Source organism: Coffea eugenioides, chromosome 8 (assembly GCF_003713205.1).
Source record: "Coffea eugenioides isolate CCC68of chromosome 8, Ceug_1.0, whole genome shotgun sequence".
Classification (NCBI taxonomy): domain Eukaryota; kingdom Viridiplantae; phylum Streptophyta; class Magnoliopsida; order Gentianales; family Rubiaceae; genus Coffea; species Coffea eugenioides.
In genome coordinates this window covers 74809-92591 of record NC_040042.1, presented here as the reverse complement: position 1 = coordinate 92591, position 17783 = coordinate 74809, and the positions used below count along the sequence as shown (strand labels likewise).

The window sequence follows — 17783 nt, the reverse complement described above, 5'->3', positions numbered from 1 at the left end:
TTTCCCATCCAGGTAGAACATATGTGAATTTTAAATCAAAAGAGCATGTAACCAATATATTTTGTGTTGGATGCTCTTTCCTACCACGATACCTTGCTATCTCAGCATTGGACACCTTGACACGAACATGATTTCCATCAATTGCACCTACACAATCCTACATATATTTTAGTACATTAATTTTTAATAAGAGTTTGTATGTGAAGTTAAAAATTCAACCTATGTAAAAAATAAAATCACCTTGAAATATGGATAAAACCTCTCACTATTAAGGATTTCTAGTGGTATTTTTTCTCCCGTAGGCTATCGTAGAAATTATTCTTCTAAGAATATAACTGCTTTAAGTATTTTATGAAAATGGCAGCTAATAGTTTCAAGTGAGCGATGGAAGTGATAAAATGTGAAGAAACTTAGCAACCTACTATAAGTTGCATCAATATTTCCTCTCGTACATTCTTACTTTCTACAGACTGGTACTTGATAGGTCGATCGACATAATTGCTACTACGAACCCTCCGAGACATAATCAATTTTGTCACTCGACAAATAACCTCAGCAGCAGCTAATTATCGACTTCTTAATTGAATATGAAACTTGTTTAGAACATCATTTGCTTCTTTATCCATCTAAATGTACTAATGTTAGTTGATTCATTCTATAATATTAAAAAAGTCACTGTCATCCATAATTTCACACCGTGACATACCTTATTATTTGCAAAAGCTTTACTCAAGAGCATGAAAGCAATGTAAAATATTTATATCCCATAATAGGGATTCGTGGCCAATTATAAAACATGATGATAATACTCTCCAACAGTCTGTGTGTACTATTTTCAAATAGATCACACCCTCATTTTCACATTAAAATGTAATATTCCTCATTTTGTGATTATGTTTTCACTCAATTTATGTAATCAACATCATGTATATTAATCAAAGTTTTTGTTCTTTGACATATTACTTTATTTCATTGATTTAGGACATAAGAATCCTTTGCAAAAATACATATATTTTATCAAAGGTATATCAAAGTCACAAATTTCTGTAACCCTAAAATCTAAAAAGTAGTATAAGAACTCGTGGAATTTCAATGCAGCCACAGAAACCCAAAAGATATAACAAATTATTATATAAATAAAGCTACTTTCTAGATACATAATTAATATGTCTTCCCCATCAAAATGCAACATCTCAATAAAAAAATAGCTAAAGAAAATAACAATGAAATAGAGATATACTTGATTAAAAGCCTATTGAAGATGCTGAAGGATACAAGTGGCCACCTGTTTCTCGGAGGGAGAAAACAATAGTTGCAAATGGCCACCTATTTCTCAGAGGAAGAAGACAATGGTTAGATAAATTGAAATGATGTGTTTTGGCGAGGATTTTGTAATAGAGGGATTCATTAGGGATTAAAATTTTTTGTATCAAGGTTTTAAGGGTAATATTGTCATATACGAAAACTTACTTAAAACTTCCGTGCTTGTCTTCCTTTTCCGCGCAACTTTAGGCGGAAGGTTTTCCAAAACATAAAGAGAAGTGAAATCTTTTCAAATATTTTCTTTTCCTTTCCATTTTTGCTCTCAAATAATGGAAAATGTTTATTATCCTTTTAAAATCTTTTTTTTCTTTTCATTTCCTTCCTCTCAAACTAGCTATAAAACTCAATCTAAAAGAAAAATCAAGTTCTACCAACTCTCTGCCTTTATTTTTCCTTCGATTTCCTCAATCGAAATAATGTCTGATTCATATTACTACTACAATCCAAATAAGAAAAAATCAAATTCCTCAAAAATTTTTCCTTTGATTCCTTGATTCCAAATGGTGCATAAGTCATAGTACTAGTAAGACCCAAATAAGAAAAATCAAATTCCTTCAATTTTTTTTTTTATTCAATTCCTTCATTCCAAATATTTCCTTAGTCATAGTACTATGTACGAAAAAAAAGCAATTTGACTGCCCCTCCCTCTTTTTCTATAAGTTGGAGGTTTTGAACCTAATATTTTACACTTATAATTTCTTTCGCTTTATCACTCAACCAACCCTCGCCTATAACTGGTGATATTGTCAGAATAGAAAATTTTCTGCCAGAGCAATTTTATAATGAAATACCCAAATTGCCCTCCTCTAAGTCAATAGCCAAAAGCATTCCATTTGCTTAATGAACCCGCCAAACACCTTTGACCCATCCCTAGTCTCTTCTATCTTTTGACTGCCTATTTCCCGCTGCCTCCGACTCTCTATCGTTTTACTTTGTCTTATAACATCCATAATTTCGGTCCCGAAGATCCTCTTATATCTGAAAGTTGGTATTCATATATTCACGAATTTTTTTAATCTTCTTAGATGGCAAAACAAAACTAATAAATACGTGTTCTTGTTTTGCTTTTTCATTCATTGAACTGAACAAAGAATATGAAAGTTATTTATTTGGGGGTTATTTGATAGTACTAGTAATCACAGAAACCGATAATAGAGTGAAATTTTGGTATAAAAATTGTTACTTTGGTCTAAAATAAAAAAAAAAGGAGTTGGGGCCCTGGGACTGTAAACTGAGATTGTGCTCGGGTTTGATTAACAGTCCAGTTCATCTGTCAAGTTTTTCAATTAGGTTGGTATTGTAATTTATGTTGCTTGTGACGTAAAGATTGCTTTGACATAATCTACCAGCGGGTTATCATTCTTATCAATGTTGGAGCTGCAAAAAGTTGGCAATGGATTAATCACTTTAGAAACCAACAACTTTGGTTGTTCGCCATCACCAAAACTTTAAAGCTTGGTGGGATGCGAGGTTAAGAGTTCAAATCTTACCTTCCATCAATTGTGCACAATATGTGGTTTCTTCAAAAAAATATATACGAGTGATTAGTGCACCCGTATGACCTAATAATGGTTCAATTCCCATCAATTCCCCCGTAGGATCTATTTGTGGGGCCGACAAAGGTAGATGAAATGTTAAAGTGATTGACTAATTAAGGGTAATCTAGGCACTTTGAACAAAATTACTTTGGCAAGAAATTGCTTTGACAGTATCGCTAACTCTCCCCCATTAATTGCCTTATTTGACACATAAGATCACGATAATTTTTTTTTGAATTTTTAACGGATGTTCAGTACTAGTTAGCGTACCTAAATTACACACAAATTACCATATAAATATATACAATCATAATTATTACATCTCTTACATTTAGATACTTTCATGAATTAACTATACACTTCCAAAAGAAAACTCTAAAACCTAAAAGTTTCTTTTAATGAATTTGGTTCTTTTTTCAAATTCACTACCCATCTTACTTAAAAAAATATGGATTTTCAAAAAATATTTAATAATAAGTTAAATTAGGTTATTTAGAATCAAAGATTAAAAAAAAAAAAAACTTCATTGACATTCTACATCCATTTCCTTATGAATTAAGTTTAATTGCATCTATATCCCTTGAGGTTTAGCCAAATTACGAAACCTACTCTCTAGTTTGGTCAAGCTACAGTTAACCTTGAATGGTAAAACATTTATCAAAGGCCCACTCGCAACAACTGCCGTAAGAGATACTGCTTATATCGGCAAAATATATACTTGAAAGCCCTAAAATATCATTTTGCAAATTGAGTTGATTATATTTCCCTCCGTTAGGTTTGTCCAAAACACATATACCTCTCACGAGGTTAGTCTGAATAACCTAATTAACCATGTAGTTTGTCCAGATTAGTCCAATAATTTAAACTAGTGCTTTTAGTACACTTTAGGTGTGTGCTTATTTCAAGAAAATGTATGATTATTTTTTTCATATTAAGTTACATATCATGGTAGACATATACGTATTTATCTGAAAAATTTAATTACTACTTTAGAGGAAGCTATTGTATTTAAATAATCATGGGGAAAAAGTGGAATTGTGAGGGAATTAGTGCGAGAAAGTTGTAATTTGATCTCAAAGGAATAACTCTTTGCTTATTGTGGGGTGTTTTTTTCGTTAATATATTAGGACTAATTTGCCCTTATACAATTAATGGTATATTAAAATTTTAAAAATGTGACACTATAAGTTTACACCATATAGTGTTGCTCTCCCTTTATATATTGTATAGATATCAAAATTTTTATTAAATAAACATTTTCAATAGTCAATTGCATAATTTGTATCAACTGAAACATAATTTTTCAAGAAATTCTCAAAATACCAATTAATTACTAATCATTCGTCCAACCATTCTTCTCTCCCTAAAAGTTCTAACTAATGTAATCAAAACTTCAACTTCATTGTATCAAACCTTTTCCTATCTCAATATGCAAATAATCAAATTCTCTTTAAAAAAAAAATCTATTCTAAATCCAACTCTAAGCATTAAATTTTGTACAAAGGCCTCCATTTAAAAATTAGAATTAAACCCAACAAGGACGCTTGTATAGAATTAAGAATAAAAGATTTAATGTATTATGGATAAAAGATCATAAAAGTCTGGCTAAGTTATGTTATCCTATCAAATTATATATCTAAATGTAATGAATGATGTTTCACGGAAAGAATGGGTTGAGAAAGTGTAGTCGTTGCTAGACAAATCGTGGGCAGAAGGGGAAAAAATAATGGAGAGAGAGAGAGAAGGGAAGAAAATTTCTTAATTTTTCTTTTATTTTTCATTTTTTTAATAGTTCGTAATTGTTTTCTTTCAGTTTAGGTTTCATTATTTCTTGGACATTATGGAAATTTCTTATGAACATTTAACTATTCAAAGGGTAAATTTGCTTTCTTTGGACAAACTACAAAACCTTTTTTTTTTTTTTTATTTGGGTAATTTGAACACACCTGAATGGAGGTAAATGTAGTTTTCTGAGGAGGGTTGGGTTGGGTTTGACGCTGTCACTCACAGCGTGGTAAATGTAATTTGATTAAACCTCAAAGGTGATGGACGTAATTAACCCTATGAATTATGATGGTGAAATAATTATCATCAGAGAAAAAACAATGAAAATGATAAACTTGAAAAAAGTCTCTATTTTTGGCATTTCTCATGTAGGGGTGTCAATTGGACTTTTTGAGTGAGATTTTAATAAGTTCAAACTTGATGCATAATTTATATGAATTTTTGGGTTTTGATCTTTCGGATTTTGGGTTCATATTAAAAGCTCAAGGCTTAACTCAGACTATTATATGAGTTTTAGGTTCAAATCGAGTTTGGTTTAAATTCATAATTATATATAATATATATTTTATAATTATGAATTAATAAAAGTTTATATATATTATCATTTTATATCGTAATAAATATAATTATAAATTATAGATATTATTATATATATATTACATATATAATTATACTCATATATGAATCGGATTTTAATCGAACAAGAGACTAGTATGATTCAAACTAAACTTATATTTAATTTAGCTGTAATATTTAGGCACAAACTCTATCCAGCCCAATTAAAACTCAGGCTCAGTGAATTTTTTCGGGTCAAATGGGCCGAATTGGAATTGATCCGATCCAATTGGCAGTCCTGTTCTAATGTTCTCGTCGTAGTGTTTCTTTAGGTGGGAAAAATTGATGGTGGCGGCAACAGGCGCAATAAGGAATAAAGGCGGGGGTGATAAAACCCTCTCCTGTCCTGGAGTTTTGAAGCACAAACATTTGAGGAAATTGGAAAAACAAACATGGTTGGATTTCTCCATACTTGTTCTTGGCGAAAAGTACCGCTGCTATCGCTGTTTCGCCAGTACCAGAGTTGCTACTTCCGGCAGCAAATTTTAGTATTACCATGTAATACTACTATTACCACCACTACTACTGGGACTGGGAGCATTAGGAATTTTACCACTGACAAACCCAAGTTAGGAATGTTACTAGTGAGATCAGCTAATCTGCAAAGGTATTGCCACAGCAGCGGCGGGAATAAGATTGAGACTCCAGCGGCAGCCGCTACAAATTCTCCGCCTCCATTCGAATCCAATATCCTCAGACTTCTAGCCGCTCACATCCACCACCGCTCCCTATATCACCCGCCGCACCAGGTAAAGGCAACTCTCACGCCCCCATTCATTTCGTGTATCCTTTTCTAGTATTTTTCTGCAAAATCGCTTTTTTTTTTTCTTGTTTTGTTTTGTGTCTGCTTCTTTTATTTTACACTACAGAAGAAAAATCAATCTTTTTAAGGTGATACTCCAATTCATCAATCTGAGCATGTTTCTGTGTATTGTGTTGCTCCAGAAGATAATGACTGTTTTGTTCTGTCATTCAGTATTGCTCTTTCCCTCTCTCTGTGTCTCTCTTTTCCCTTTTGTTTCCTAGTCCAGTAATAATGGAAAAGTCCGACTTGTGATAAAAGTTCGGAACTGTCTCAATCTTGGTGCTTTCCCTCAAAAAAAAAAAAAAAAAAAAATCTTGTTGTCCCCAACCAATCTCAGGGGGTAAGCCACAGAGGTATAAGGGGAAAAAAAACAGATGTTAGAATTGAAAACCTTCTTTAAAGTGAAAAAGCATCACTTAATCTCGCTGAATGTACGATTTGTATATCGGTCCACGTCAACTAATAAGACTAAACCACATTGACTTCTTTGTTGAACAAAGGGTACGGTGTTGGATTCAGTTTCTCTGTCTACGAGTACCTACATTTACAATTCGACATGCATTCACATTTCGTGTGGACTTGTAGCAATCAAGGAGGCCAAACACTTAAACCTCATCAAAAACATTAGTTCAACTGATACTGAGTAAATTCTTTCCAGATTGGTTATGAAAAGGATTGTATTATTCACCATGGACATTTCTCATCAATCAAGGAGGCCAAACACTTAAATCTCATAAAAAACATTAGTTCAACTGATATTGAGTATATTCTCTCCAGATTGATCATGAACAGGATTGTATTATTCACCATGGACGTTTCTGTAGGCTGAAAAGAATGCTCCTAATCTTTGAACGATAGTGTAATGTTTAATGCCTAAATGTTTTCTTATGCAAGTGCTTAAATCTCCAGGTCCCATTTGAGGGACAAGACCCAAAAAAGAAAAAAAAAATCTGAATAATCTTACTGTCTGTTGTTGGATGAATGGAATGTTTTGTTTGTCTTGGGTTAACTTAAGTTAATGGCTGCTATTAAGGTTATTTTACCAAACTGAAGCACCATAGAATGATACTAAGACCAGATATTAATACTTTCATTTTACACTGAAGGTAATCTATCCAACTTCCTTAAACTATATACATTTTTTCCTCCCGTATATCTGCAGTTTGTTCAAACGTTAATCATTGTTCTCCATTTCTCAAGGAACTAAGGAATTCTAATTTCTGTTTTCTTTGATTATTTTCAATAGCCTGTTACAGAATACAATGGCTTTACAGTAGAAGATCGACCTGGTGAGCAGTGGATCACCTTGAGAGGCAAATCTACTGAGGATGAGCACATTAAAATTGAAGCTACAATGTTTGACGGCTCAGTTTGCTCCCCACCGTCTGCTGCTGAATGCAGCGGGGAAGATGTGCGTCTTCATATTAGCTTGCTGGTTGACATATGGAAGGGGGATGGAAATGAGTTGTTGGAGTTGGTATGCTCAGCCTGGCCAGACTCCTTAGAAATTCAGAAAGTGTACATATTCAGACGTGACAATTCACCAATTGGGCCTTATATGGGACCTAATGTCAGGTATGACACAGTTTCTTTCTTTGAAGTGTAATACCTTAATGCTTCTCAAAATTACTGAACCATTTGATGATAACGGGCCATTTATGAGGTGGTGATGATAAAACATCAGGTCTTGCTCCCTTTTTCTTTTTTTGGGTCCAAAATCTTGTGCTTCCTGTAAGTTGGTTCCTTTGATCAATAATAAAAATTATGTTGATCGTCTCACCAATTGAGGCTTTGTGGCAACACTGGGATTGTGTTTATTTTCTTCAGGGGTTTGAAACTTGCACTGGCGAGTGGACTTTATGAGTTTCTGAGGACAAGGGGAGTAAATGATGACCTTTCCTAATTTTTGCACGAGTACATGATGAACAAGGATAAGGGTGAGCTCATTAATTGGCTTGGAAAAGTTAAAAAGTTCTTCGAAACATAGAGGTATGATTTTTGTCTTTCTTCTGTTAGACTGCCATTGTCCAACTTTTGTCTATAAAGTCTGTACCGGATTCGAGTTGGTACTATTTATGCTTCTACATTAATGCATCATCTGAATCAATTGAAATGTGGACTAGGTGTCAGTAAAGAATATTTTGCAAAACCATAGTGATTTAGTTGTCTAATTTGTCCACTTGTATATGCCAAGTTGTAACTTATATGCAGCGTGGAGTGGTTGTCCCAGGAAATGAGTCTCACTTTTTATTTGCATTATGTTCATGACTATCTTGAGTTGGTGGAAGAAAATTTCAGTTTTGGTACTTTTACTCTCTCATCCATTAACTTCTTTCTTTGTTCTTTGCATTTTCGATCTTTTCCTAAGAACGAGTATGACCAAGACTCATTATAATCGCTACTTCGATTGGTGTTTGTCATGTTAAATGTCACATCCAATAGCAGCACTCCCTATCAAAATCTGCACCATGAAAAGTGACAATCTTTTGTTGTATAGAGAACACAATGATTAGTTAAACGACTCATTAAGCTCATTCTGATGTTGTAGTATGTATTTGCAGTTGACAGCTTCACATTGTGGTCGTGATCTTTGTCCAATCATGCATCAAGGACTATAAACTTAAATGAAACTTCTGATAGATCCGTGAATAGCTTCTGAAGTTGGCAGTAGGACACTCAATTCTCTCGAGGGAGATGGAAAATTTCATTCTTTCCCTCCCAGCAGAAGTTTCCTGGCAGAGGAAGAATTCGGGTACTTTTCCCTCTATGGCAGCATGTTGCTGTCAGACTATACTTGGAAGAAATCATTTGCGTCTCAAGGAATCCTCAACCTTGAGTGTCAAATGGCTCAACTGATACATTTCCGGTTCAGTTGAATGAAGCTTATGTTGTTTCTGAGTCATTCGAAGCTATTAATTTTACATGTGTGTGGATACGATATTTGCCTGATTGCTTTAGAGAACCCTTAATTTAGTACTAGTAGTTTTGTAAAGTGGCTGACAATCGATTTGATTGTGACAGTGACTTAGAAATGCCATTATCTATTCCATCCAATTCCAGTACGGGATACATTTCGTTTTTCTCATCAGCAATTCTATCAAGCAATCTCCAGACTAAAAGAACTTCAAAAATTTAATCAATTTTGGTTTCTAGGTTGCAAAATTTTTGCTGGAGAGGAAATTTAGAGTGACTTCAATGCTACCTCTAAATCTGTAGTAGAAGCGCGCAAAGTATTCCAACATCTCGTAGTTGGGCTGTGTAGGAAAATGGTCGGAGAGATCTATGGAAGAAAAGCCGAGGATCTAGATATAAAGCTTCTGTGGGGGTAATTCGGTCTTTTCATGGCATCATGTGTTTTGCACATGACCAATTTAATAAAAAACTGGGCATTCCTTGCTAATTGCACATGATTATGAAACACGTAATATCATGGGGGAATTGTTGCAATTGAACCATCAAGAGGGCAGAGGGAGAAGAAAATTTTTTTGAGGGGATATTTTAGAATAAACCTAAAACAAATTTTAAAAATATTAGAAGTGTTTCGTTAAACTATTATAATTAAGAATACTAATAACTGATGCAAATCAATTTAAAGCATCTTTACGGCTATAAGATTATACTTCATCATAAAATGATGAAAACTTTTGAAAATAAAATTAATAAAATATTTAGAAATCATGTAAGGACAAGCAAAATAATTATTTTTAAAAAGTCACGATACACAAAAAGCACATAATATTTTAAACAAATTGAGTTGTATAAGATAGAAAGAGAAATAGAGAAATAAATAATTATTGTGTAGTTTGCTGCGTGTGCTGCAAGACAGGGGAGTGAATAAGGAGGATAGAGAAATTATTTACTTTTATTACAAATATATTTTCCAACATAACTTTTTATCTTCTTAATCATCTTTTTATTTGTCGCACATCACATCGCAAAAAGTGTTATAGTGATTTTCTAAATAATATTTCAAATAAACTCTTATCCAAACACACTTAAGTGTTTCTATATCTATCAGTTAGAGATCAGAATGGCGTGAGGAGGGATGCGAGGATTAAAAAAATAGTGAAATGAAGTAAATAAATGTGTGCATATTAGGTGGGGAGGCAAAGCATTCATTGCTGGCGTGAGAAATACAGGGTTCAAACTCAGGAATGGCAATAACTATAACCCCTCAATGACAATGGGTTTTTGAGGGATTTTCTTTGGTGTAAATACGTGTTTGGTAGCAATTGCATTGCTATAGGAATAAACTCATTTTTATTATTATTATTATTTTGCATCATCTCTGTGTCTTTGCTACTCAACAGAATTCCCAGTCCTCTTTCTCAGTCTACACCAAGTTCTTCGCCAATTGGTGATGATGGAACAATCTCAAGAAATTCAATGATCATAATTCAAATTTCACATTTGATTTCATGTGGTATAACAAATCAAACAAACCAGAATCCATAGCAAATCAACATCAAAACCTAAATATGTTATTGAAACATTTCTCTTCATATTATGCACTTGAATTTATGATCAATCAGCATTAGTATAGCCCCGTAAGTGCAAATCCTTCTTAGCCATTAAAAGAGACATCATGGCAGCAAGAATTAGACATAATTGACTGCCAGTGTTTTGGATCTACTACAATTTTGAGTGCAAATCTCTAGAAAAAGAAACCCATCATGGCAGTAGATCTGCCTTCCTCAGATTCGAATATCGATTGGGAGAAGAGCAAGAGTAGTGGGGAGAGAGAGGAAAGTTGAGCCTTTGTGATGGAAGAAGAGGAGAGAGAGGAGAAGGGAGAGGGGGGAGGGGAGGGAGAGAAGGATGAAGAAAATGATCCTAATGATCCTATGTAGAATAAGGCCATTTTCGATTCCGAATTTTGACAACATTGGTTTTTCTTAAAGCACTCCCAGACAATGCAGTCTAAACGGATTGATCGTTGGTTGGGCACGTAAAGAATTCTCATCCTGATCACAATCAAATAGCTATTTCCTTCAGCAAATGTGTTGACTTTTCTTTCATTTGCCAAGTTTGTCTTTTACCAGTTTCTTAACAATTTTAATTACAGCAACATTAAAAAAACTTCTTAAAAATTTTAAATTACACACTTTAAAATATCCAAAACACATAAAAAAATTTTCCTTCCTCCTTTCTTCTTCCACCTCAACCCACCACCACTTCTGCTGCCAGCCTAGACCGGCCGGCGTCGACCACCTCTTTTTTTTTTTCTTTTTTTTTTAAATTTTCTCTCTCCCTCTCCCCTTTCACTCGCCACCCTCCCCCTTACCCGATCTAGTCGAGCGATCCAAAAGGCAAGCTTGATCTGGTCGGGAGGGGAGGGGAAGAGGGGGAGAGAGAAAAAATGCAAAAAAAAAAATTGTTTCTATTGTTGGCAAATCCACTGGGAGGGAGAGGTGGCGGGGAAGGAGAGGGGAAGGGGGAAGGCGAAGAAGAAAGAGAGGAAAGAAAAGAAAAAAGAAAGAAAAGAAGAAAAAAGGAAAAAAAAAAAGTTCACCTGTAACATCTACAGTAAGTTACAGTAAAATTTTAGATAAATACTCAAAAAAAACTCATTTGTCAAAACGGGCCGTAATGCCTTTATGTTTGAGAAGTTTTGAAGCAAAAATTAGACTGCAGCACTGTACCATATAGTCAACCGAGTACGTAGAAAGCTAGCCGAAACGTCTCAAAAAAACCAGCTTTTAGCCAAAGAAAGCCTGCATGGATCAGCTTTAAGCAACAAAGAACAGAACGACACAACATACTAAAAATAAACTAAGTTTCTAATATATAACACACAATGTAGGCAACAACAAACTTTAAAAAACATGTCTAGCTTTTGCCAGCAAGGCATAACATCTACAAAAAACTTATACCACCTCCATTTAACCTAGTTAGTTAGAAAACCATCAAATCTCAAAACAACTAATAGCTTTAAAGGTTCAGCAACGACATGCTTGGTGAAACCAAAATCCGCCCACCCAAAAAAAAGGAGCATCCCAAAAAGTACCTAAAATGCTGTCCAATATCCCTTTCCATGAGCAATCCTTAAGAATAACCAACAGAGAAAGATAAGAGGGAGGGAGGGAGGGTCTCAAGTTAATAGCCATTGCATATAATTATACTAACACACCCTGCAAAAAATTTATTGACAAACCAGACGGCATGTACAATCAATACAATATACTGAAAAACATGCTACAAGGCACCCGAATGAGAAAGCAGATTGCTTGCTATTTTGTTAACCAATAAATCAGGATTAAAAACGTGCAGACAGCGGCAACTAATGAGAGGATGATGGTATCCATCGACTTTTTCTTCTTAATGGCTGAAAGTATATGGTTGACCTGCAAAGATGCACAGGCATCAGTGAAACTGGTACATAGTCTAGTCAAAGAACCATTACTGGCTCCGAAACTTATCCAACATGATTTCTCCTAGAGAATCATGTAATGGCCTAAATTCTTGCATGTATTTAATTTCACTAAAGTTGAAAAACAGCAGCTAGTTTATTATCATGCCATTAACATAGAAGCAGTTCACCTTCCCCTAGCTCTTCAAAGATCCAGTTAATAGCAAGTAAAAGCAACATGTAACCATTAAAGTAATAATAAGGTTTCTTACTGTTGGAAGGCGGCTGCCAATATTACTAAGCTTTGAGTTAATGCCCCCAAATGTAGACCGTTGAAACATGAGAGTTTTAAGGGTTTCTTGAGCTTGAGAGATGACGGTGTCCATCTGTAAAAGAGACTCAATTAAATATGAACCTTTTTTATGAGAAATACTTGGTGGAGGCAGATGGATCAAGAACTTCAAACAAAATCTCCCAAACTATAAAATGGAAGCCCAAATTTCAGCAATATAACTACATTAGGTTAGTCAATAGCAAGTGGGTGAAAATTCTTAAATTTTATCTGGGGAATGTGCAAGTATGTTTGCCTACATTTTACTACAACTAATTCTCCCAGTGTTAGTTTTAACAGACTATTTTACTACAACTAAAGTAAAAGGTTGATTAGATTTGCCTTCCTTGCATGTCAACCAAACTACCACTAGACACCTGAGCAGTTGTAGATACTACAAGAAATTCCTTTTATTTTGCTAGTCTAATAACACAAAAACACTGCAGTTACAAACCAAAGTCTGTTACTGCTGAAAGTAGACAGCCATGACATAGAATTCCAAAATGCCCATAATCTTTTCAAGCAGCTTGTCTATTCACTTCTATCTACTTATTCAATAGCCAAGAATCTCACTTGCACGGAGCAAGGAATGCTACTTATTCAATCCTGCAGTAACAAGGAATGCTGCTTCTGTACCAGCAGGATCTTTCTTTTATACCTAACCATCTGTCAGCAAAGGGAAACTTCAACAACACTTGAGGACCAAAAGTCTACATCATTACTCAAAAACAATACATTGAAAACTAGGAATGGAAATGCTGAATAGGTTAAAAGCTCAAATTCCCCAAATATGTCTTATAAACATCAAACTTCAAGCTCCTTAAAAGAATTTAGCATTCAATCCAATCTAAAACCAAGCAAGCACAACCAGCCCAAGAATTTCAAACCAAAGTATGATTCCAAATAAGCAGAATTATTTTCCCCAGCTTTTTCTGCTAAATGATACTCACCAAATCCATCATATTTGTACTTACAGAATTTTTAGCTTTTTACTCCAAATTAAATGCATCTGCAGAACACTCATCTGGGCTTGCACACCAACAATAAAGGTACTGCAAAACATTTTTGCTAGCAAACAAATTTGTCGGCTCTGCACTATTTGTTGCTCTAACACTGACAAAATTATACATTTCTTTGTAAATCTAGAAGAATTGAAAGGGTTACTTAATCAATGTGCAAAAAAACTGCAGATGTTTCATCAGATTAAATGGTAGGGATAAAAGGATTGCTTCTTACCTGCCCTGTACTCCTAGTAACAGATGCACGCTCCTTTAGTAGGGCTTGCTCATAAGAACCACCACCATCTTCCAAGTCTAATCTTGTCCGATCAAACTCCCTGAAATCCTCTAGCAATGAAGCATGCTCTTTCTTAGCTCTGTGACTGGAGCGCAGCCGGTTAAACTCCTACAAACACGGAGCATATTGAAATTTACATTTAGTTAAGCATCATGAAAATGGCAATGCCTGATGGTTTAATACAAGTTTCAAATCAGCCTAACTTACTTCAATGCCTGTATGCATACTTCAAAGCTAGCGACATGAACAGTGAGTTTTGAAACGATGAGAACAAAAATTATGAGAGGCTCCTAGTCTGACAAATTACCTGTTTTGTACATACATATTTTTATGAAAACATAAACTTGCATAATAAAGCTCAGAAAGAACGTAGAATACGTAAATGTGTACTTCGAGCCATTAAGTAAAGCTTGTAGTTAGCCATTATATTTGGAATGCGTAAGTTGACATATTTAATATTAAGGATCTATTGTGTACTGTCACAAATTTATATTACATTTTATTATCTGCTCATCGATATCCACAATGATCCCTTGGAGGACATGAGTCAAAGTGCTTAACATAATTAATTTCAGTCTTACAAAAAGGATTTTAAAAATATTTATGAGCAAGAATACCTCTTCTGATTTTAGCTCAATAATTTGAAAATTTAGTTCAGATATCTGAGTCCTTGACCTTCCACATTCTCAGGTGGAACAGGTTAAATAAATATAATAGTGATGCACGTATGAGATTACAAAAAGGAATACATAGAATCAGCATTTTTGAGAACACTGAGTAGGCTTAGAAAAGACCGATTAATTGTTCAACATCCCATATAGATAAGCATTTCTGCAGCTTGACGAACACTGATTGGGCTTAGGAACAACAGTTCATTTCTCAACTTCCTATATAGATGGTGAATGCATTGATGCATTCTCCTCCAATCAAATGCAGAAGTAAGATTTTATGAACTTAAAGACCTGAGTAAGATCTTGAAGAATTTCTTGATGTCGAGTTAATGTATGAGAAAATATTTCTGATCCTCCTGATGAAACCCAAGCTTGCATTTGCAAATTCACTTGATGAAGATGTTTGAGCAATTGATCTATTCCAGATTCAAGATCACTGTCACTAGTGCTATCAATCTTTGTAGCAACTAATTTACGATACAAATGCATCTGCTCATCCAATTGTGCTTCCAGCTTCCTTGCCTGGTTATGGAAAAGAGAAACCAAATGGTAAAGTTCATCAAAACCATTAAACAAATGCAAATAAAATTTAAGCTTTCTTCTGGTTGCATGAAAGGAAAATCATAGGAAAAGTTTTTCAAAATCTATTAAAAGAACAATAAAATGAATCTCCCTAGGCTTGAGTCAATTGAATATGAGAAATTGGACATGTGAAGATCAATATTTTACTATAGTGAATGTTATGAATTGATGAACACTTAAGATCCAAATAAATATAGATCTACTGCAGAATAACGAATAAAAAGAAAGAAAAAATTAGAAAACTAAAACACGATGCATATCCTGAAGGCAAGTTTTTAAGTACAAATGAGAACCTACAATTAATGAAACAATACTCTACAACAGATAGGCATTACCTTTGCCAAAACTAACTAGTTCATCATAAACAAGAAGACTTGCTAAAAGCCTGCCACATGTGCTTAAGAAAAGCAGACATGCAGATCTGGATTATTGTCATTAGTATTCTTTTTTTTTTTTTTTAAATGAGGCAATATGAGGATAAGATTGGACAGGTATGCGTTAAAAAAAAAATGTCTTCAAAGAATCTCTTTAAGAAAGCATATACATTTTGCATCAAATTAGAATACCCATATCAATTCATTATATGAAGAATCTCCTAGGATACAGTTAAGAATGATTCGGAACTGGATTATATTATCTCTAAACAGCAGAATAATCTACAAAAACCAATTCTATTTTAAGCATTTGGGAAACCATGTTCATTAAAGACAAGCCATGTCACAAACACCTATTTACATGCTCTCGGGAGTACCTTTTGTAAGTGTTTTTTAAGCCCATCAAATATCCTAGGACCCAAATTTTGATGAAACATGCATTTGACTTGTTTTATGAAAGATTGAACCTCAAATATCTTTTAAAGAGAAATGCTAGCACTGTCAGGAAGGGCCAGCCCTTGGAAGTTGGAAAGCATGCAGAAGTTTTTGGTTGTAAGACAGTCAGATGCACCACAAATTGAAGTCCAGAAAATTAGTAATGGGGGATCCATCTTGGGTGCATTGCACTTCCAGAATAAAGAGGAAAAGCAATAATCTCATCGAACAGTACAATAAAGAGCTTAGATGCAGGAAATCTGTAGCGACGTATTCTGGTTTTTGAAGAACGGAAGACTTGTTTTCTCAGATTAGATGTAAGGGAAATCTGCCAAAGCATCTCACATCGCTCCCTATTTAGTGCAAACAATACTATGAAATGCAAAAAGAGACAAAATGTGATGGTCCGTTTGTCTAATTGTAGCGGTACTTAGATGTCTGTAAGGTAACGAATGAGGGGAGTTGCTACAACCATTCCTAATAAAACCCCTGATCGTATTTCCGATACGGGTGATTTGAAACAAACAACTCCTCTTCGAATTGCGGATAGAACATATCAACGCATCAAATTCAACCTAATCCAAGTACCATAAACTGCAAGGACCTAGTTATAAATCGCAATGAAAGGAATTTAAAAAAAAGGATAAATAGATTTGAATCTAAGAAAGAAAGGGGCTCGATTGAAATTGACAACAAATGAATAAATATGAAATGAGTCTCGAACCTGTTTCCGCAGAGAGTCCCAAGAGCTTGGCGGATCCATGTATGACGAGAATTCAATCTAAAACCCAAGTTATTCGCCTTTGGCTTGTTTTTGTTTGTATTTCTTATTATTGCTGCTGGGGGAAAAGGAAAGCTTTCGCTTTTTAGTTTCTAAACTATTTGGATCGGAGGAGAAGATCGTCGATCTTCCACCAGAATTTGGCAGAGACTGAAGATTGATAGAGGTGGGGCGCAATTCACCCGATGCAAGATTAGATTTGATGCTAGACCAGAAAAAAAAAAAAAAAGAAAGAAAATGAATTGTTATTATTGTTATAGATTTGATGCAATTTTTATTATTGTTATCGTATCATTTTTCGTTTGGCCCGTGGGGGTGAGTCAGTGGCCGCAAGAGTTGGTCGTAATTGAAAACTGGTAAATTAATAGCGTTCGCGCCGTGAAATTGAAGTAAAAGAGAACTGATGGAAGTAGTAATACCCTATACTATACCAAGTGGTACCCATATATTTCTAGCCTATGGTATTGCCATCAATTCTTGCTGTTCTTCTTACCCCTGAATTTTTTTTTTTGAAAAAAAAATTCAGTTCTTGCTATTCTCCCGCTTGGTATTGCTTTTGTCCTATAGAAGACTGTAGATTGAGATCTTACATGTACCAAATGCTAGAAACCCAGATACTTTACGCACTGTTTTTGAGTCCTATAATGAGAACAAACTCAGCTTGCTTCAAAAGTGCGATGCATGGGGAGGCTCACACAGAGTAGATCGTAACTAGGAGATACAATAATAGTTTAAGTTCACTTCAACCTCTGAGGATCCATTCCCCAGTTGAGAAGCATTTCACCCTTTAGAATCTTTTTTGAAGTTGAAACTTCAAACTCGCGACTTTTATAGGGCATTAAACTGAATTGTTGCCCACAGTTGACGTGCTTCACTAAGATTCGACCTCCAATAAGCA

General features: G+C 34.6%; 2 protein-coding genes across 2 annotated transcripts; one reads left to right on the top strand and one right to left on the bottom strand.

Annotated features, from left to right (window-relative positions):
• Positions 1-5559: 5559 nt before the first annotated feature.
• On the top strand, positions 5560-9120 carry LOC113780946. The gene is made up of 4 exons (XM_027326734.1): positions 5560-6010; positions 7313-7641; positions 7894-8055; positions 8628-9120. The coding sequence occupies exons 1-3, from the start codon at positions 5654-5656 to the stop codon at positions 7967-7969; spliced, it is 762 nt and encodes a 253-aa protein (XP_027182535.1). The 5' UTR covers positions 5560-5653; the 3' UTR covers positions 7970-8055; positions 8628-9120.
• Positions 9121-12152: 3032 nt separating this feature from the next.
• On the bottom strand, positions 12153-17144 carry LOC113779036 (Golgi SNAP receptor complex member 1-1). The gene is made up of 5 exons (XM_027324444.1): positions 16829-17144; positions 15005-15235; positions 13983-14150; positions 12688-12801; positions 12153-12410 (listed from the first exon to the last, which is right to left on the bottom strand). The coding sequence occupies exons 1-5, from the start codon at positions 16865-16867 to the stop codon at positions 12297-12299; spliced, it is 666 nt and encodes a 221-aa protein (XP_027180245.1). The 5' UTR covers positions 16868-17144; the 3' UTR covers positions 12153-12296.
• Positions 17145-17783: the final 639 nt, after the last annotated feature.

Excerpts from the sequence above, each read along its gene's own strand:
- LOC113780946 (XM_027326734.1), top strand. The coding sequence starts at position 5,654 with ATGGTTGGATTTCTCCATACTTGTTCTTGGCGAAAAGTACCGCTGCTA. Across the intron at positions 6,011-7,312 it reads TATATCACCCGCCGCACCAG|CCTGTTACAGAATACAATGG; the intron begins GTAAAGGCAACT and ends TATTTTCAATAG. Across the intron at positions 7,642-7,893 it reads TATATGGGACCTAATGTCAG|GGGTTTGAAACTTGCACTGG; the intron begins GTATGACACAGT and ends TATTTTCTTCAG.
- LOC113779036 (XM_027324444.1), bottom strand. The coding sequence starts at position 16,867 with ATGGATCCGCCAAGCTCTTGGGACTCTCTGCGGAAACAG. Across the intron at positions 15,236-16,828 it reads GGGACTCTCTGCGGAAACAG|GCAAGGAAGCTGGAAGCACA; the intron begins GTTCGAGACTCA and ends TTCCATAACCAG. Across the intron at positions 14,151-15,004 it reads TTCTTCAAGATCTTACTCAG|GAGTTTAACCGGCTGCGCTC; the intron begins GTCTTTAAGTTC and ends CCGTGTTTGTAG.